The following is a 22,731-nucleotide window of genomic DNA, read 5'->3' as shown; positions in this document are numbered from 1 at the left end:
TTGGTAGTTGTGTTCATCCAAAAACCTACCTTAACCGGTAGATTACCTCAAAATAAATAATAAATTATATCAAGCTAGCACCAACGAACAGAAAGACGGAAACGCACAAAAAAGAAAAGAAACTCTCACGTTTTCGAATTTTCGGTGGTCAAGCCAAGAAAGAGAAGGAAGGAACTCTCATATATATATATATATATATATATATATATATATATATATATAAACACAGATGTAGATTTTTAGAATATAGACACACAAAGAAAGGACACTCACAATTTGTTATTTGACGTTTCGACAGCTCGGCTGTCGTCTTGAGAACCAGAATATATATATATATATATATATATATATATATATATATACATATACATATACATATATATATATATATATATATATATATATATATATATATATATATATATATATATATATATATATATATCCCACTCTGCGGAAACGGGTCCCTACATGTCCCATTAAGTTCATATTATTTCCACCTTCCTTGCACTCATGTATGTACTGTATTAGAGGTACCTATGACCCTCAGCTCCACCCAGGCTCTGTTATTTTTCGGATTCCAGATATTCATTGCAATCCATAGATGGTGAAGAGGAGGGAACTGGCCCCTAACCTGGTAAGTGAATTGAACACTTCGTGTGGGGTTTAGCACACAAGGTGAGATCCATCCTCATGTTCTCAAACCAACCTTCGGGATGATATGACTTGACTCTTATGAGACCTATGTACTTGTACCTGTATGTGCGCATAAAATATCTGATATAACGAAGAACGGTCCTTCCTCGAGAAATTAGAAATCACCAACAGCGCTACGTAGTTGAACATGAGGTGAAGGCTTAACCAAAAGGTCATGAAAAACATTCGAGGGAAGCCGATCACTTGTTGAATCATGATACAGTCTTGGCTCTGCATTTAAAATGTTGGCTGAAATTTTCAGAGCTTTGCAATTTTCCCCGTTTTAGGTTATTAAGCAACAGAAATATTTGGTGCGTTGATGCGTATCGTTTATCTATAAAATGTATTCTCTCTAAAGATTTGACTTGTACGCATAATCATATAAATAACCAAAGAATTCCTGTTCGATCATGCATCGCGATGTTGATTACATCGCAATTACCGATGCTAAACTGACTGCGGTAATTTGTAAGTACACCGACTAATGCAATTTCTCCTATCTGCGTATTCTCTTTTATATCTCCCTCCTGCGTATCCTGGAGTCATACATTAGGGTCACAAAGTTTTTCAAATATTTCCAGGTAAGTCAAAGCCTAAGTAAATTTGCGCCTACACTTAGAGTTTACCGAGTAAATTCCACTTAATTATTTTACTTATTTATTAATTCCGAGTACCTTTTACTTAATTATTCTGGGTTCTAAGAACCGAAGATGGTTATCCTTGGCTTCAGATGATTATTCTTCGAAAACCTTCCTCCCGATGCAAACCTAGCACGGACCGCCTCACCAGCACAACACACCCCCGTCTCCTGCGGGCAGTCAAGGGTATCGCCCTCCCAAACATGTTTTGAACCATTTAATATCACTGAACGTCTATCAACCCGCGTCGGAGCAGACGTCGATAAATTCATTAATAAATGTATTAATCTCTTTCTCTCCCTCCTTATTCCTCCCAGATTCTTCTCCACGCATCCCTGCTCACTCCGAATCTCTGTCGCCTGTCCCCTCCCATGCCTTCGTGCACCCCCCCCCCCACCATTTTCCAACCCTCTACACGCACTCGCAACCACACACGCACGCTCACACACGTGGGCTGGCGTGCGCACAGCGCAGATTACAAGGACGAAGACAGGACGAGGGAACTAAAGCACGATATCCACCCACTGGCCGGCAACCACTGCTGACTACCCCTGCAGCTCTCTTCCCCTCTCCTCCTCCTCTCCCCTCCCCTCTCACACTCACCCCCCCCTCCCCGCCCCCTGTGCTCGAGACGAAGAGGACGAGGGTGGGAGGAGTGGAGGAGGGAGCGGCGGAAGGGGGAGGAGGGGAGGAATCGGTAGGGGAGTAATCGGCGGAGAGGGGAGGGTGAAAGGAGGGGCGGGGAGGGGGAGAGAGAGAGAGAGGGGGGGGGTTGAGAGTTGGAGGAGGCGGGGCGGGGAGGGGGAGGCGGAGGAGGGGGTGTCGAAACAGCAACCCGCTGCTCTCCGAGTGAGGAGGGGCGGGAGCGGCGGGGAGGGGAGTAAGGAGATGGAGGGGGCGGGAGGGGGGGTTTGTGCTCGCAGTGTACGAAGAATGCACGGAAGCTACGCCACATTGTTGCGGCCGACCGCGGGCCGCTGAGACGGACAGACGGGTTGTGAGAGAAGGGATAGTGGAAGAGAGGGAGAGGGAGAGAGAGAGAGAGAGAGGGAGGGAGAGAGATAGAGGGAGGAAGGAAGGAGGGGAAAGAGAGGGAGGGAGGGCGAGTGTGGAGAGAGAGGGCAGTTGTGGCGGGGGCGTCGTTCTGGGAGGAGGCAGTTGGCTCTTGGTGCCGTCGGGGGGAATAAGGAGTGTGTTTGCGATGAGGGCAGCGGCCGTGTCTTGGTTGACGGCGGCTGTGTGATCCGTTTGCGGGGAGTCGAAGAGAGAGGTGGCCGGGGGAGCGGAGAGTGAGTGAGTTGTTGAAGCGGCCGCTTGGAGCTTGCGCTGTGGAACCGGCGTGCACGAGGAGGGAAGCGAAAGCCCATTTTTTCCGCCATCCATCCCCCCGCCCCCGCCCCCCGCTACCCCTCCCATCGTCCCCGGGAGAGGAGTGACTTGGGAGATTGTACTTCGGTTTCCTTTTCATCCTCCTTGTTCCCAACTCAAAAAGCCTCCCCCCTTCACCAAAATTATTGATTTCTTTTTCAAACAGTTTCGGATCTTAGTTTAATATATTTTTTGTCGAAATTTCGCGTGTCAACCAGTGGAGTTTGGGGGGTTGCAGTACGTTTTCTTTGTTGTTTTTCCCCGGAGAGATAAATAACCCTCGGGGCTCTCTCGGGGGCCACGCGCAGCGGAGGGCATAACGTGTCTATGTCTGCGTGCGAGACCCTCGGTGACACTGGAATCGGTTGCGGAGCCATTGGTAGGGCGGGCTTAATACACCGGCACCAGCAGCACCACTCAGTGCGACCGTACCCTTCGCCTCAGCACCCGCGGGGCCAGCGCGCGGGGCGGGAGGGCGTCACCGCTATGCACGCAAAGGCGACCCCCGGTCCCGGCGGAGGAGGGGGCAAGGCCGGAGGGAAGAGCGGCGGCGGGGGCGGTGGCAGCGGCGGCGGAGTCGGGGGCGTGGGAGGCGCGGCGGCCGCTGCTGCGGCTGCGGCGGTGGTGCCGGACGCGAGGGCCAAGCAGGTCCTCAAGGAGGCAGTGGATGCTGTGGTCAACAGCTTCGCGAAACACACGCAGGGATACGGAAGAGGTGAGTGACGAAACGCATCGATTCCCGTCCCCCTCGCTGAGAAATGACGACCGGCCAATCCAACCGCCGACCGCCCATCCATCCAGACCCCACTTCCCCCTCTCCTCCTGCTGCCCTCGACCCCTCCCCTCTCGGCCCCCCACCGATGCTTCTTTTGAGGACAGTGCGTGGGCGAGTGACTTCGCTGGGAATCGACCTCGGTGCACCGGTCAATGCCTCTATTCACCTCGGATGGCACGCGGGGTCCATAAATTCTTCTCTCATGCGGTAAGCCGGCGCCGATCGTGAATTTATATAAGAATTAAAGCACGATGCTCGTATATGGTGGGGAATCCGGGTGACCTCCTCTTGATCTGTCACCATGTGACTTGTTATCTTCTATGAGAAGTGATGCTACCCGAGCCCTGTGACGGGACGTATTGTGATTTTTAATTTGTGCCGCCTTATGTGGATGGCATGTCCTTGTGGGAATGGAAATGGTGTACTGCCCTGACAATATTATGTAATACAGTGTATTACTGATCCCAGTGTCAGTTAATATGCAGATATAATGCTTTGCCTTGGCTTGCCGATTTTGCATAAAATACATAGGCATAATGATGTGCAATTTTGGATGTTATCGTTACAACTTATTTTAGGATTTAATTGTCATTCCTGTCTTTTAAGGAGCTCATGTTTAGGTTTGTTTCACATGATATAACAACGTATCTGACGTGAATTACGCATTTTTAGTTACATCCCTTAGAAAACTCACTTGTGTTCCAGAATGCTAATTCATAATTTAAATTTGTAATATCACATTTGCCATTGTCCTTTCATTATTATTTCATGTAGTTTCTAGCTTATTCATGTGACTTCAGCTTTTCAACGGTTTTTGAGGCACGTTGCTGCAGAAATAATTTTTTAGGTTGGGTAAATGAATGTTATAAGATTGAAACATTATTTTCTGGAAAAATTGTTGACTCAGATAAAGATTAGAAAGTCACTGTCTTCTTTTGGAATTTTACCAAAGATTTTTCTTGGACTCCGCCTCGAAATAACCTTCGAGGCTTCTCGGTTGCTGAACCGATCGTTGTATATCATTGGCGATGACGTGACAGCAGGAAATTATTCATCTCTCGCTTAACGAATGTGGACTTTTAGCGTTGTTTTGTTGGCTCCTGTATGACGAGATGCATACTGTTGTCAAAAGGTGGGATTAATTGCCACAGCTCTGAGTGCTCGTCAGGACATTCAGCAGCTGACATGTTTTCGGTCATTGAACTGTTTGATCATTGTACCCAGCGTAAATCTTTGACTGAACTCCTGTGATCCTTCATCATTGTTTATCCAAGTTGTTCGGACGTACAAATAAAAGCGTAAAGAAAAAATATTCAATACCTTTAAATGTTATTTTTTTTACAAATAGCTATCGTCTAAATATGCTTAATGGAATATTTTGTCATCACTATTTCCACCATTCATTGGTTAATTATGAAAGCGGCCGTTATTTTCAACAAAAAAATATTTTAGGGAACATTGCAGCCATTTACTATTGCCGTGATATATATTTTTTTTTAATTTTTTATTAAGTTTTGCAAAGTATGCCTGTTAAAAATAGACTAGTTCATTGACTGAAAGCAATAAATAGCAGCGGCAAATGCGATATTCTTAAATGATCTGTGGCATTCAAATGAAAGGCTTCTGCCTTCAAGTCAAGGTAAGAGTTAACGTGTATTCTGCATATTGAAGTTGATAACTAAAAAAAGTTTGTAATATTTAAAAATATGTCCTTCTGATAGCAAAAAGTAAGTTTTTTTCTGAAAATACTCGAATACTTCTCTCGTGAACACCATCCCTCCGCTGGGCAGTTTCTGAATAGTTTGTTCTCTCCAGTCCAATAAGGTGATTTCTGAAATTAAATTTGTGATACACCCTTCATAAAGAACTACGGGTTGACAACTTACCTATTTTTACCTTCCGGTACCTTTTACTGAGAACGTCAGCTTCAAAATAAATAAAGAAAGCTGCAGAAGCAAACGGGTGTAATGGTGTGAAAATAAAAAAAATATTACCCAACACGTGGAAGAAAATTTTATAGGTGCGAGCGTAAATTGTACAATCTTATCGCATAGCCGGCAATTGATCGCGGAGGTGATCCCTTCCGTTCGATCATCCGTACGCCTTTTACGTTTTCAACCTGTTCCTCTCCGCGTATCTCTTAATTGCGGATCTTCTTGCTAGATAGAGACAACAAGAATCCGGGGGCTATTTGCCAAACTGCGTTCTGCGAATCCATTATCCCTCTTTCGACTGGCAATAGCACACATTTTAAAGCCACCGGTGATGGGACATCGGGAAAACCGAGATGAGGAAATGATCTTGCATGACGATATGAGCCTAAGTCAGAGAGTACTGTCTAGTAGAAGGATGTCCATTCCACTTTTAATTGCAACCAATCAGCTCGCTACGAGACTGGTCAGGGTAATTACTGATAGCGCAGTTACCCTAGTCGGCGTATATTTTCATACATCGGCCGCCCACCAATTAGAGAGATGCTGGCGAATGAAGTCGAGCATTAGAGGGCATATACGTGTTAAATTGTCTAACGTTAATCAGGAGGGTGCGGCTCAATTTGGTTTCGACTCCAGTGGATAAAACTTCGTTGTTCACTTCAACCTTAAAGGTTGCTACGTGTTCTGAGGCTAAAAGTGTTTTATACTATATAGTAAGTTTCTCGTCAGCCTCGTTTTCTATCTCTACTTTATTAGCATGAGATATCCATTCCGTTGAATGTAAAACAGTTAGCTGGTTGATTACACATCCACAAATTTGTTCTTTTATCTTTTTATTAATCAATTAACATTAGATCAAATTAATATTCTGCAGTAATATTTATTTTCACACAAAAAGAGTTGTTTCTGTTTGAAATATTTTGTGTTAAAACTTGAACCTGAATTATGAGTCAATTTATATGTGTACGTGTGTTTGCGTGTGTGTGTGTATATATACTATACATAGGAATATTTCTATATTTTACACAAAAGTATCCTTGTTGCATGTCCTAACATAAGAACGCACGATTCTCAAGATTTTAATGCTAGTTTGTCGTGGCTTGATGATTTGATAAGAACGAGTCATACACTGTGGTTGCGAGGAAATCGATCTAAGAGGTCAAATTATCATATTTTCTACGAATAACAAAATGTTCAAACGAATAAAGGAATCATAGCTTACCGTTATGTTGATATTTAAATTGAAGAGGCAAAGCATTCGCGAATCATTCTTTAGATTCATGATGAGCGATCGAAGAATTAGATATTAGTAGAAACAAACAGTGGCAATTTTATAAAATTATGTTTACTGGGCATGTAGTAGGTATATTTTTTCTACGTAACACCTAGCGTGTGAAATCCGGTCTTAAATTTCTTCTTGAGAATTTTATGCATTGCTAAATATTTCCATATCACATAAATCAGTCTTCTCATCGTTATACTCTTATGCCTTTATCTTTAATTATCTGTCCAATAGGACCTAAAGATGCTTTCCGGAAATAACTAACTTAAATATTGAAGGTATCTTTGCTTTTTATGGCTATTTTTATGGCCTTAGTTGCTCTACGCATAAGTAGAAAAGTGCCTTTGTACTCGGGACGTCTCCTCTATAGGATACTATATGCTGGGAAAGTATCCTTCAGTGGAGATCAAATACCCTACTCTATAACGCTGACCAGGATAAACTTTGGGGCTGATTCTTTAGCGCTTTCAGGTGGTCTGATCGGTAATTGTCAGCTACTTGTCATCGGACGAAAAATAACTCTAATTGATAGGGCGATGCCAACCCGGGGATTGTGACCGATGTTACCAATTTTGTTGTCATGGCAACGGTTGAAAGAGAAATCGCCACTATCGAAATGTTCCGGGCGGAGAGGTGGAGGGAGGGAATGGGGAGTCACTCCACACGCATCTGCATTAGGTTTCTGTCGGTGAGTCAGAGGGTTGAAGGGATGAAGTGGAGGGGGGGAGGGGAAGGCAGGCTAAGGAGGAAGAGTGAGGTGAGATGATAGTGGTGGTGGCTGGCTCTCGGTACATTCTTAGCAGCGGAGGGGCGGGGAGAGAGAGAGAGAGGCGTGGGTGGATGGGAGGTTGTGGGGAGGGCGTGGGCTGTGTGGGGGCCGTGCGGGGCGGTGGAGGTTAGGCTGGGCGGGCCGGGAGGTGAGGCGAGTGTGCGCTGAGGACCCGCTTGCTCTTGAAAGGGGGCGAATGCGTGTGTGGTGAGAAGGGAGTGAGAGATAGGATCCAACGGGTTTTTTTACAGCGTAATAAGGATGTGAGTATAGTTTTGTCGCAATGTCTTGTCTCGAAATTAGGATCGCGATGTTCTAGGGGTCGTTTCTTCCCAGCTAAGGTGTTTTTTTCCTCTGTGCTTGAGCAGCTGACGTCTTATTCTTCTTCTCTACCCTTGCTCTTCTATTGATCTTTCCGGAACCAATGCTCCGGACAATGCCTCGAGCATTCAACTCTCCTGGAATCTGGAGACATCAACGCCGGAAAGAAAATCGATTTCTTGAGTCTGGCCCGTATTCGGTAACTTTTGAGTCGTCAGTGTCATCAATGTTGACAGATTACTTTCTTCCCAAACTCTTTTGAATTGGTTATGGTGAACTTAAAATCAGTTTTGATATCGTCAAACTATAGTTAGATATTGAATGGATACCTCTTTTATAAAGTAGTAGTTAACGATAAAAAATTAAACAGCTTCATATTTCGTGAAAATATTCATGCATTACGACTTGCATCAATTTAAAGTACTCGTAAGCCAGGAGGCTAAATAAAAAAGCCTCATTTTTTGGGCTTTAGTTAAATAATGTTAAACAATGAATGGTTCATTTTCTGAATGCAGTGATATAAATGGTTGTTAGCGAGAAAATTATTATCTTCATAAGCCTAATCAAATGATTTGATCGGAAGGATACTGCCAGGTTAAAGTCTAAAAATATCTCACTTTTCATGTATCACCTCTTCGAGTTTGTCTTCGCCTGCTCGAAGGACCTCTTTGCGTAGCCTATTATCCTATTGTTTATACGGTTTTGAACCATCTAGCCGTTTATATTTGTTGCAGTTCATGTAAAAATTATAATATTTTATCTCAATGTTATCCATTTTCACTATCTCCCGTTTCTCATCAATTAAGAATTCTTTGTTCCACGAATCTTTTCTGTCTCGTTAATATCCATCGGCTTTAAAATAAAGTCACGCCGGAATAACACTTATATATTAGCACTCATGAGCAAAGAATGAATCACTGAAATTTCGTCTTCAGGCCATACTCCCATGTTCATCTCCAATTTTCTGATCAGAGCTGTTGGTTTTGTGTACAAAATTGTGCTTAAAGAACTAAGGCAAATAAATGGACTCCTTGATAGTCCAGCATTATCCACCATTTCAGTGAAAAACATGTGAATTCAGCTAATAATTCATTTTAGAATTAGAAATTATTTGAATATAAATAATAATCCCTAATTTCTGCGTCGGGCCGAAATATCTAAAATTGCTTCGCTTTTTTAGCCAATGCGTCTAGGTGCCGCAGAACAATGGATAAATTATGGAAGTATGAATACACAAAGTGGCAAATTTGGCGGTTCTTTTACGCTACTACGTTAACTTCTATTAGATTATGGGAAATAAACTAAAGACGATTGTGGTTACAATGTTAATACACACGTAGTTAATAATTCAAAATTAAGCCCTAAACTAGTGCAATATATATATATATATATATATATATGTATATATATGTGTATATATATATATATATATATATATATATATATATATATATATATTATTTTTTGCTGCCTTGGGCATATGTAAGGAGCTGTGTATATAGCTGTCATGAATAAATCTAACCGTATATTTTCGAAGAATCTTTATGAAAGGTTGAGTATAGTCTATCAAATTCCTTTTAACTGAGTGAGTCCAAATGAGGAACTTAGTCTCTCAAAAGCGAATATTACGTTTTAGCGTATTCTCCCTTTAATCTGGGGAAAAAAAACTTACAGATTTCCTTTTCCCCGTATCCTTACTGGTATTAGCAAATTTTTCGTATTTATCATGTCAAAAATATCTCAGCGGCTGAGGTAATCACTCTAGCTTATAATTCAAAGTTTGCTACATTTTAAATATTTATTATACTTGTAAAAGATAACAAATATATAAAAAAATGCGAAAATTATCGGCAGCCCAAATTGAACTATGCCCAAAATTGTTCAGTATTTTGATTTTTTAAAATAAACTGTATCACTGATTTTAAATTTATTTACTAAGGAAATGAAATGTCCTGAGTCAATATAAAGCCTTTTTGAGATTTAAAATACATTTTGTTGTTCTTTTATTAAGGTTAAATTTCTTGAATCAGCTCTACGCTTTTAGACGGGTAGACATTTTGTGCGAAATTCGTTTTTATGATTGCATATAAATTATATCAGCGACGAATCTTTCACGTTTCTCAAATTAAGGAACTTAAATAGAGATTTCAATGCTCGTCCTGGGGATTCAGGAGTGAGGACGGAAATCAGGGGGAGAGGTCTCGAGTTTTTACGAACTGCAAGGAGACGTAAAATGAAAAGGGTTTTTCTCGTCTTTGCTTCAAATATATTAAATGGCTCGACATCACTTGGGAGACGGACGCAGAATAACTTGCGAACGTTATTGAGACACACGTCCGCGTACGTTCCGTCTCAAGCTCGAGTCCATTTCGCGAAATGCGAAAAGCACTTCTCAGCGAATGAGGAGAGATATAGCGTGCACGAATAGACGGAAGACGTGGCTGCATTATCCCATGGTTTCGCAACCAGGTACCTCGTAACAGAGGCTTGATTTTTATAAAAAAATATATATCTCTAAGCTGCACTACCTGGTATTGCCTTCACAGTTGAGCGGTTGGATTTGAGAGGAAATTGCAAGTGAGCGAATGAGCGGATGCTTTATTGTTAGCATATTTTAGACTCCGTAATCCACAGAATCCATTTTGACCTTTACAAATGGAGACATTTGCTTATGGTTCGTATATGTGACATTACAGATGCAGAATACGGTTATATATTACTCGCTAAATTCATGTTATTCCGTAGCAGGTAAAATCTTAGAATAGAAAAGCAGCCTTAAAAGACTCGTTATTGCGCTGACTTGTAGTTTTTATTATTTTTTCATTTACAGAATAATCAAATGAAATTGGCGAACTTCGTGTTTTGCCACATTCTATTGGAATTTATAAAATTCACATTAACTCCAGCGGAGGATTTCGTTCATTATAAGCAATCAAGCTTTAAAAAAATAGTAAGCTATCATTGACTATACAAATAAACAATATTCAAAAATCAAATAGTGTACTAATCACTTGTTCTAAAACTCATTTTCGTGGTTAAATTATTTTACTACGGAAATAGTTTTTGAAAGGAGGAATGAGTCGTGTTGAAAGAAGGAATTGGTGGCAAATGTTTAATAGACATTGGTATTTATTTGGGAAATTCATTGAAGCTTCATAGGAAAGGGTATTTTGGCTTTTAGATAATTTGATGTTTTTTTCACCTACAAGGCAAATTAAAAAATTAGCTTACGGCAAAGGAAGAACCCCCAGAGAATACAATATTTACTTAGGAAATGAAATGAAAGCCGTCAAATTACACAAATTTGAAGGAAGAACTCCTCTTCAAGATCTTCCATCTTTGCCGTGAAGCTTGGCATATTTCATGTGAGAATTGATATGATAGTCTCGCGATATTTAAATTATAATTGAAAATTCAATTTACCATTGGAGATAGCATTAATATGTATAGTTCTTCCTTTCCGCTGCAATCTTAGGACTATTTTCAAGAAATTCCAAGCTCTGTTCACAGAATTGAATTTTACTGGCGGAGTTATTTGAGGGAGGTGGTTTTGCTGTTTTAAAGCAAGGGGGTATGGCCGATGAAAGCTCAGAATTTCTATTTCAGCAAGTATTATATTAACAGATGAATATATAATAGTTTTCTGACTGACTAAATGGATTATCGCTTTAAATTGACAGTAATAATGCATGCATATTCTGTTGTATGGGAGTTTTCTTATTCCATTGAAAGATAATCAGTATAAAATGTACCATTAAATTGACCGATGGACACTTTACAAGCAATAACCATCGATCAATTTTGCCAGTTTAAAATCTCTTCTAAAATGTCTTATTGTAAAAATATGTTTTGGTTGCCCATAAAAACGGATGCGTTTATATTTCGTTTTTATTTGCCGCTTAAAAACTGAAGTGAAATTACCATTTGAATGGGGTAGTGATACATTGTCTTAAAACAATTAAATATTATGCTGCTACAACCTTAATGATTTTTTAATATAGACAAAATATTATGAACATATATGAAGTTTATTGCCAAATATTTAGTCCAACGAGAGTAATATTATCTTAAAGCTGTTTCACTAAATCTTAATATTTTTCAGAGCCCTTGATTATTTTCCACGGCTGAGGAATATGATATATTTAATTTTTGAAGTTTTACTATCGAAAGGTGTGTTTCAGGGAATTGAAATAACTTTTATGTTATTCGGAACGGGATATGATCCTAATTTTTATTCCCTGAATTAAAAACTCCTATTGACATTAAGCATTGGAATGGCCACATTAAATATATTACCATCATAAAGATAAAAAGCATCGTGAATTAAACCAAATTTCTTCCCTCTCATTGAATTTCTTTCTTTATTTCCTTAAAATCTGTTTCTTTTTTCTCTGCAGTATATGTATTAATTTTCCTATAGATATATTCACTTCTCACGTGTGAACTCTCTCGATATTCGTGGGTGATAATGTTTAAAGGGAAAAAGCCTTTCAAAGGTTGTCCATGTGGTTTCATCCGGACTGTGCCGTTATTGACTGATAATGCTATAATAACGGACTGATATGCTCACAAAACTAATGAAAACATATCGTCCACAATTGATTAACATTAAAGAAACATTCATTTGTGGAATAACATTTACACTCATTGATGAATGCAATGAGATGTTGTTAGAACGATGGTCGTCTTTCAATGATTTAATTTCGGAGTTAATGTAAGGGGGGCATCAGGATCAAGGCATATTAGATTAAGGAAAATGTCAAAATTCGCAATGAAATTCAAGGGTACTTTACTACTTGCATTTATTTTTCTATGCCGTGCATAATAACTGTTGTAATGGTACAGGAGGTGAACTCCACATCAGGCGGTAAGGGAGGTAGGTTCGTGCGTGGAAGTATTCTATCGAAGGAAGTGTTTGGCCCATGTAAATGTGTTCACGACGAGTGTGCTAGTCACAACCGGGCTGGGAGTGAAATCTACATTAGGCAGGGACGTCTCTTCCGCATGCCTTAACAATATTGCTGCAATTGAAAAGAAAAATTAATTTTCTCCCCTGCCAAAAAGGGAGAACTTTCTCATATCCCTTAACTTTAGAAATATGTGACGGAAAAAAAATTTTGATGAAAGAAATTACGACGAATATATCATTTACTTCCTTCAAACATTGAAGCAATACACAGTAATGCGTTGAATTTTTACCGAAGACGTGTATTCACGTAATGAATCAAGAAAGATCCATTCCAATAGATTTTTATGGAAGCATTTAAGGTGTTTTCTTGGTTAACGAGGCAGTAATTAATTCATATTTTCGATCCTATTTGATTGCTGATCGTCAAAATATACGAAATGATTTTAAGAAAGCAACGTTCATTTCATCATTAAAAATCATGATATTTCTCTTTCCAACCGCTTCAGATTGAAATGAAAGAAATACTTCAAATCTTTTTTTTAGAGGCCTGCTTTAACCAGTCCCTATTTTATTCATAAACATCATTTTACTGTACTCCTTTTCCTTTTATGTCTTTTGTATTTGAAAGTCTTACATGACCAATATCTAATTTATGGTAATGGCGGCCATAGATTGAGGCGAAAAATCGTCATCCGTTCCTCAGAAGGAATGCGTAATGTCTTCATCCGCTCAGCATTTGAATGGTCAGCATTACTTACTCATGCATCCCGCGCTGAATATAGAATCATGAAATTTTCCGCGCTCCCGCGAAGGAGAAATTTCTCTGCCAAACAATGAATGCCCCGGCACCGCCTGAGAGATCGCCCCTTTTAAAACCCTCAGGTTTTCTCCGGATGCGAGAAACTTAGGGTTGTGGAGAGGGGCAGAAGAAACGAGAGTGCGTAAGCAGGAGGGGGGGGGGGTGACATGGGGTGTGTGTGGAAAGGGGGGGTGAGGGGTGGGCGCATAAAAGAAGATATAAGTGAAGTTAATCGAGGTGGGCGAGTGGGTGTGGGGTGTAGGGGGGGGGCGAGGCCTAATGGGAATGGGCAGGTGGAGGTTGGTGGGGCGGGGAGGGGCGACTATCTATCCGACGGGACGTGGTAAAAGCGAGGATGACATCCACCGCGGAAGGTTTGGAGTAATTCCCGTGAGAAGAGACTCGACTTATATTCAAATCCCCCCCACCGAAGGCCCTTACTCAACACGCTCTCTATAGCCCCCCCACCCCGCCCCCCCTCCAATACCAAACATCTCTCGCAACTCAACGCACGCACGTCCTCTGATAGCCTGCCTCGGCCATTTCCCTCTCCCGTGCACATTGCAGTTGGGAGGATATTTCGCTATTAGAGTTGCAAGGGCCGGGAGGGGGGTGGGAGGATCAGGGACGTGGGAGTGAGGTAGGTTGGGACGGCTCCAGGTCTGGTCCAGTGGGGCGGGCAGGAGGCGGGGAAACCAGGGGACGGGTGCTGCTCCCGTAGGAGGATGAGTGACATGGAGGCACCGCAGTCAGCGGCTGCACGACAGAGGGTGACGCCCGTTGAAACGACCTCGTGTTCCACCTCTTCATTTTTCCCCTTTCCCTCTTTCTCTCTCGCTCAATCTCTCCCTGGCTGCCACGAATGGGACGGGAATGTCCCCCTCCTCACCTTTTTTTATGAAATGGTCTCCCTTTTTCGTTTTTACACGCTCTCCCATTCAGATTGACTAGCCCTTCTATCCGGACGAGTGGAGAAGTATCTAGTTCCCAACTCCGGACTTTAATGCAGCAACAATTTTTCTTTAACATTGCGTGTCCGTGGTGGGAAATAAGACACATATGAGTCGAGGCTTCTGGTCTCCTTAATCGATCCACGCCTATAATTTTTGTATATTTTCATGAATTTAAATTGGTGCGCAAAGTCTTTTATAAGGCAGCGAAGTATGTTGTAATGCATGAATTAGATTACGTAATATATAAATCTCGCTTGAGAATGATTTTTATAATTTAAATTTTAATATTTTGACGGAATTATTTGGAAGAATCTTCTCAAGGTAAAGAGTAAATCTCTGGTAAAACGCTTAAAATTAAGAGAGGGACTGACCCGTTGGCTTTCCCGGTAATTATAAACATTATTTGTTGTGAAACTAAATACGAGTGAATCATACACGCTGGGGATCTGTAGCAATTTCTGCGAACGTAAATTTTAAAATAACTTTTATTTATATTTATTATTTATATTATCATGCTATATTTTATTATATTGTGTTCCTAATATCCTTGTATCATTTCCTCATATTTTTTCCTAATATCCTTGTTCGTTTTCGTTAAATGAGAATCATGTTTTACGGTAACATTGCGTTTGATATATCTTTCAAAATACATGAAGAGTCTGATGATAGCTTTCGATTACTTACTGTCTTTTGGATATATTTTTGAAAAAGAGAAACTTGAAATATATCGGGAAACCACACCAACATGTTCAAAATATCTTATTTCTCTTCAGCGCCAGGAAGCGGCTATTAGGTTACTTCATAATGTTCGTGAGATTAAAAGATTTTACTTCTTTTTCCTCTTCTTGCAGAATTCTGTGCAATCCTTTCATTCTGGCATATTTTATTGAGCATACTAAAAAGTATAGGAGTATACTCTGCCATATCTCCATTAAATTTAATTGTATTTTTTTAGTTGGCATTTGTCTGGACTTGGAAGAGAAACTTTTATCAAAGCAGAGCAAAGCATTATAAATTATAAATAATCCAAATAAAATGTCGATGGAACTTGACTGAAAAAAAACATCATTATGTACCTTATTTTTATGTATTAATATAATAAGCCCTTTAAACCTATGCCAAAAAGTGTAAGTAAACAAAAAATTATTTATTTTTGAATGATCTTCGCTACGTCCTGCATATCAATCTACCGAGCAGTATGAATTAATTAAGAAATTAAATGAAGAAGTTTGTAGAGTGAAAATTTCCTAAAAATTCCTATAATTATCCTTACCTGCTAATTATCGAGTCATGTTAGTTGTTATTTTATGCCTTCTCCCCAAGAAAGATTATCTTACCATAAAAGAGGTAGGGTTAAATTTTGGATATTTTTTGTGAATTACACAATTTTTAATCTCCTTTTGAATCTCGCCGGTAAAACAACTTTTTTATTATTATTTATTTTGCATTAGTCCAAAAAGAGCACATTTTGGCCTTTACATCAGACTATTAACTATTATAACAATGGACACAATTGCAAATACCCAAGCCTTAGGTGTAGGAAAACCCACGCAGGCGAGAATCGAACCCGTGACTCTTGGAAACCGCAGACGAGGACGTAACCCCGCCGCCTCCGGGGCCAGCCAAATATTGCATGGCATTCTTTTTAACTTAAATAACTATCTGATTTTTTACATCACAGTTATTCGCTTTTTGCCGACACAAGATGATAACACTTATCTCGTTCTTGATCATGATGGCTATTTACACAAATTGAATGAAGCTAATTTAAACAAAATGTGTTGTGTTCGTCTTTTATTACTGCTCGATGACATCACTTTTCATTTAAATATGGGTTATTACTTAATGGCCTAAGACGTTACTATCATTGGTGTTAGTTGTAATTTGCAATTCAACTTAGTTATCCATGAAGCTTGAGCTGATGCATTGTAATTATCTTTTGATGACTCTCTTGGTAATGTTTTACGTAAATAATTAGTTTCCTGACCTTGTTATTCCCCTCTCTTCTCAGGCTTGAGAGTCTGGTCGAAATGATTGTGTTCGAACGGGGAGTGAAGACGTTTCATACCTTACGATTATTATTTTGACATTCTTGCCTTTCGAAGGGAGCATTTCCTGGGACGACGCTAATCCGTGGACGCGTCTTCGCATTGCCTGCGATGCGCGGCCGTCTCCTCCTGTCATATGTAATGGATCCAAATTTATTAGACGGTAAAAAGAGTGTGCAAGGAATCAGCTCCAAGATGCAGCCTCAATCGCCCAAGAATGAGAGGTGTGGTGGCGGCCGATGAGAGGCCAGCGATCGGGAGCATTTTCACGGGAGAGGGAAAAGAAACCTTCTTGTACTTCTTCCGCGTAACTATTTGTCCTCAATATTTCTTAAGTTCATGATCCACAAACTTGTTCCACGACCTCGGCAAACATGTGTTCTTCCCCCTCCCCCTTCCTCACACCCACCACCAACCCCTTGAAGCATTTGAGCCTCGCTGTCATCCTTTCCCCCTCACTCCCCCCCTCCTTCAACTCTCTTTATCCCATTCTCACCCCCCTTTCCCTTCCTTAACCTTCCCGTGTAACTCCTCTCCGTCTTCCATCCACCCACTCGAATTCTTCCTTATATAGGAAGCGAGGCGATGTTGGAATGGATATCGATCTTAGAAATATCGGTACTGCGATGTACGAAGGTGTTTTTTCGTCAAAAAAAGTACGGATTATGCTGATCGATTCTATTTTGCTGTTCAGACAGATTTTTGGCGTCTTTAATTGCTCTCTTGTAACTGATTAAATCAAATCGGTATAAATTCCACATCATCACATTAAAATTTGTCTTAATCTAAATTAATTAATAAAATAGGTCTTAAGCTAAATAGTTCTTCCTGACATAACTTACGAATTGTCACTGTTTTTATCGATATTACTTTTATCAAGGGATAAGCCTATTAGTCAATGTTTAAGAGATTTTCACCCTTCACTCTTCTCCTCGCATTAAGTCATTTCTTTGTAGTTTTACGCGGAGGTTCTTTACAATTTGAAATGTAAAGGTTTTAGGCGGGGATTAGAACACAAAATCAAATAAATATATTTATGTGGTTAATTTTAGTCAACTCCTCCAAATGGATGAGCTTTGATGTGTTCCAAGTGTTGCCAAAATACTGACTACTATTCGCAATTCGAATGAACCTTCCGAGTAATTCGAAATTTGGATTTGGCAGAAAAAATTGAGAACCACTGGGTAATTACATTAATAATTCTAAGGATTTGTATTAGATTTTTGTGGTCTTGCCGATCGATTGCTCTCTTTATTATAATCTCTGAGGAATGGTCCGCTTCAGAATACCCTGTCAAGTGTAATTTCTCAATTGGCTCAGTTAAAATGTCTTTCTTTTGCGAAATGAAATAGTTTCCTGGCATTCATCTTTCCCTTGTTATCTCAGATATGAATAAGGTTTTACGTAAAAAATCTCGATATTTTTCAAATTCTTTTATACGTTTTCATTTATTCGCTTGGTACCTTGTTTATTTATTCTTCGTCGTTCAATTAAAAATTGTCATTCCTTCTTATGGTTTTCGTCATTGCACGTAATCTCGCAGGAAATATCGCTGGCCGTTTCCATTAAGCCCTGCAGCGATATTTCGATTTCTCGGTTAACTATTTTAACACAATGATTTACATGTAGTGGTCAGGATCGCTGATTAAATTTCGTAAATCCGAAAAATTCGATTGGCCGGTTAAATACAAGAACTTCTTTGGGGAAAAGAATGGATTTTTTCGTCTTCTCCGAAATTGACAGTTCTCGATCGACACCGATGAGACATCGATGAAATGGATGAAAAATATATGGAAGCAGAAATGTCGGCATGTTTTCCGACGTGCACTCATACTTATTTCCGGCGGGCGAACTTTATTAGCGCCAGATAGTCATTGTGATTTCGCGAAACTGTAAATTTGCCGGTATTTAGCAAAAGGCATTCCTTCATTTGAATGTTGTTCGCGAATATGTTTGCAGCAACAAATTATTTTTCTTTCTTGATGCACGTGGATGGATTTGAAAAGTGGCGTGTAAGGTTTATGTTGAAATAACGAGGAGAGGATTCCAGCTCGCGGTGCGAATATTACATAGTATTCTGATGTATCGAAACGCAGAGGCCATTCCTACCCCCGAACACCCCTCTCCTCATCTGTATCTCTCGCCCTCCACCCCCTGATCTCAAAGACGACTGACTATCCATACCTCCTGATCTCCCCTTCTTATGCCCACTCTCCCTCTCTCTCTCTCTCTGCGTACTCACTCCCTCCTTACCTCCCTCCTCATTTCCCTCACCCCCTCCAGCCTTTCCTACCCACTTCATGATGTCTTCAGGGAAATTCCAGCCCTGTCCCTCACCTCTCGCCTCCCTGCCATCTCCCTCCTTCCCGCCGCCCCTCCCTCCCGTCGTCGCCGCCCCTTCCCCCGCCCCGCCGTCGCCCCCCTCCGGCCCACCCGCCCCACCGCCCGCCCCACCGCCGCCGCCGCGCAAAGTGCAGCGCCTCGCCACCTCAGTTGCCATGGGGGCAGGAGAGGAGCAGGAGTTGCGGAGGAGGGAAGGGAGAGAAAGGAATAGAGGGAGGGCGGGACTATTATGACTCCCCCCAAGCTCAAACGCGTAATGAAGACGTGCATTGCACTATCACGTGACCGCGGCCGTTTAGGTATTTATTTAGATATGCCCGGCCGTAGCGAGGTTTTTACGTTTTTCGTTAGGGTTATAAGACGTCTTCGAGGGATACGCGTTAAATGGCATAGTAAAAAAAGCCACTTTAATAAGTGGAAGGCTTTCCTTCTCTCCCCCATCCTTACCCCAAGCCCGCACCACCTTTCCCTCTTCTCCCACTTCTTCTTATCCTCCTCCCTCCCGCCACAACCCCCTTCCTCCCCGCGTAAACCCCCTTCCCCATGGTGCCGTCGAGAGAGTCCTCTCCCCGGGTTCTCGCTCTCAGTCTCCACCACCTCGCAGGTCGTGCCCTCAAACCCGCGTTTCGACGTCGACGTTTGTGTTTGCCGACTTTGTTGCGTGGTCATGATGATCGAGTCTTTCGGGGCTACTCGGCGTCCCGATGCGCGAAATCGGACGCGGATAAATATTTACGCGAGCAAGGGCGAAAAATGAAAAGAAATGGCCACGGCAACCCTAGCCTAATGAGCGAGTTTTGTTTTATTATTTTTTCTTGTCTCAGAGCGATATTCTTCTGCTTCTTGAGAAGAATACCTTTCGCCATTTATTCGATTATGGCATCCTCTCGGGGAAGGCAGAGCTACTCAACAGTGCAAATTGTAACAGTCCAGATAAGAAAATGCTACCGGAACTCAGAGTTTGGAATTTTGCTTCAGAGTAATTGGAAATTTCTATCAAGAAAAACTGGAGCTAAAAGTTATTACTTTTCGAGGCTTCTCGCAAGAAGGTAAGAAAAGACGTCACGTACTAAGATGTGTTTGCCAAACTTGAAATCTCACATAATTTGCTCATTTTCTGCCCCACTACGTTCGTGGCATCTTTTGAACAATTGTGATTGAATGGTTAGATATTGAAGGATAGACACATTTTATTTCATATTCAGATAGATAGAATGTGATTAAAAGAGTATCTAAGGGTTATTAAAACGGAGAATTGGAAGTCTCTCGTCCGTAATAATCTCTACAGTTATATCATTACCAGTACATTGGTACTGTTCCTCGTGCCTCCTAATTAACACAGAATTAGGAATGAGTATTACAAAAACAGAATGAGCGTACACATTCTGGTCCAAGTAGCCGACGCCCAGCAATGAACGCGAAAGCATTCTAATCCGTAGTAGCATAATAAATGTACCTGAAGCACATATTTCAACATGAATTAGGAATTTTACGAAGAGAAAATGCGCTTCCAGGGTTATAGGAAGGAGGGAGAGGTCTGGAGTGGACGGGAATAATAATGAATTGAAGGGTATTGTGCTGCCTCAATCAGCCCTTCTAAACCGTTCAGAGATATTCAATAGAAGATTTATCACAAGAGAGTAATTGTAATCGTGAGATAAGCGCAAACCACGTGTGATATCGGTAGGGCAGAGCATAGTGAAAAACATGTAAGAATCCAAATTCCGAGCGAGGAGATTTGAGGAATCATTTTGGCCCACCTCGCGACTACGACACGCCAGAAGGAAACGCTGACGCCATAAAACATCTTCCCCTCCAACTGTTGTATTTTTTCCTGATGCATTTCCGCTCACTGATGCATTGTTTTAGCTGATGTACTAGCACCGCCCGCCACCTACCCTCCTGGCAGACTGCTCAGTGTTGTGTAGATGCAGGGATGCACTCCATCCTTACAACCCCCCTCACCACACCTCGTCATCTTCCCTCCCTCCCCCACACATCAAACCACCCCGATTTCCATTCAAATATCTCCGTTACACTCTTCTTCCCTCCCTCTCTCTTCTCCCCGTCGCGTAATCCCGGGCGTATTAATGCTTTTATCCCCTTCTACCCCTTCCTCCCAGTCCTCTCCCCCGCTCTTCCTTCCCCACCCCCGAACCCTCTCCCCACGGACTCACTTCGTCGCGGCCGCTCCCTCCTCGCCTTCCCACCCAATGGCATCGCAGGGTGCGGCGCATGCCTGAACCGCGGGACTGTTCAACCTCCGCATCCTCGGGATGCGGAGGTTGAACAGTCCCGCGGGGGCAATCCTCGGGAGTTTCCAGCCGGGCGTGGTACGTTCTATCGTGCTGATGTTCCAATTTAATACTTTGACCAGGCTGCCACCTTACGGTCTAATCAAAGCACGCTATTTTGCTCAATGAACGCAATTAGCATAACCCAGCGTAAAAAGCATAATTATATGTACGTATCAAAAGTGCGTAAAAATGCTTCCCTTATTTTTCTCGGACTCAAGCGGAAAACATTTCATCGGATGCTCGGACCTTATTATCGCGGTGAAAAGAATATCTTCATAAGTCCCTACCCATTCATTACCGAGGAACTCACCAAAATCGGACGGTGATAAGTACGTCATGGCAGATGGCGGTCTTTCATTGGAACGTCCATATTACTTTATCCTCACCCAAGGATTATGTATGAGTTCTAGCTTTCGATTAATTTATCCTATTTATCCGTTTCGACAAAAATTGATGATTGATGACTCCAAAAAGAGGTTCTCTATGGGTGAATGAAATGAGGGTCTTAATTACTGTGTGGTTTATATTTTATGTAATATCCTATTGCGCCAATTAATGCCCAATCCTCAGGATGATTTCATTAGTTCTTTCATATTTTTATTTTTGAGTTTTTCTGCTGATATAAATGCATATAATGTTCAGAATTAATTACTTCATTAAGCGTTATTAATCAGGAAAAATGGGAAGCATAATTTTGCCACGAGCAGGCGCTATTTAATCTCAAAATATTCTGGAACAGGAATTCTTAAGTATCTGATTCATTTTCATTTCCACTATTTCTTTACCTGTGTCGTCATCGCATTAAATTTTCCTCAGCGCTCAATCTGGAAGGCCGTGCACAAAACTAATTTTCATACTATATCCTATTTCACAGAGCGTAATGCGCGGTGTGCCCCGCTGCCAACTGATTGTAAACGAGGCACGGAAATCACTGGTAAACATCTCAATGAATGGGAAGTGAAATAAGTGGTGTATTGAAAAGATATATATGCGACCCTATCCTAGCGATTTGTTTGGGTTTTGGCCAGAGAACCACTCTCTCTTTGCCAAGTGGCGAGTAATTACTCTCTCCATAACACAACCCTGGGCTCTGCGTTTGAATCTTGCTGGCAGGTCTTTCTACTTACATGAACAAGCAATTACACAGGTAATGAAACATTTGCTCCGTAGACGTCAATAAATATTTAAGATTTCTCGTAACACTCCTATGAATAATTGAGTGTAAATTTGATTGTCTATGTTTGTGATTTAATCCATTGCATCGTGGGGGACGATCATGTCCGTAAAGCCTTTCACTTTCTCACGCTTTTCAGAATCTTTCATATTTTAGAAATAAGGTCATTTTGAAAAGGAGGAAACTTTTCTCCATCACTTTGGAATGTTAAACTCTTTATAGGAGTTTATTTATATTGATTACTTTTGGGAACATATCCCATATACTTACACTTAAAGTGGCAATTGTTTAAGCACAGCTAACTGTCGCCTCTGACTCCGTTGCGGTGGGGATTAAGAGTCGAGAAAAGGGTGATTGTTTCCAGTCGATGGGCTCTGAGTTTGGCTTTTTCAATTCGTCGTGGAATTAGAAGAGAAAGACTAAGC

General features: G+C 41.3%; 1 protein-coding gene across 1 annotated transcript in view; it reads left to right on the top strand.

Moving 5' to 3' along the window:
* Positions 1–3,188: 3,188 nt before the first annotated feature.
* lft (Limb expression 1 family member lowfat) overlaps positions 3,189–22,731 on the top strand; it is a 377,874-nt gene continuing 358,331 nt past the window's right edge. Inside the window, exon 1 of the mRNA XM_071598997.1 lies at positions 3,189–3,417. Within this exon, the coding sequence (XP_071455098.1) occupies positions 3,189–3,417 (229 nt within the window). The remainder of the gene's footprint in view (positions 3,418–22,731) is intronic.

The sequence above is a fragment of the Hetaerina americana genome, unplaced genomic scaffold (genome assembly GCF_022747635.1).
Source record: "Hetaerina americana unplaced genomic scaffold, ioHetAmer1.1.p SCAF_10, whole genome shotgun sequence".
In the NCBI taxonomy this organism is placed as follows: Eukaryota; Metazoa; Arthropoda; class Insecta; order Odonata; family Calopterygidae; genus Hetaerina; species Hetaerina americana.
Note: the sequence above shows the minus strand (reverse complement) of the source record. Positions and strands in the feature narration are given on the sequence as shown.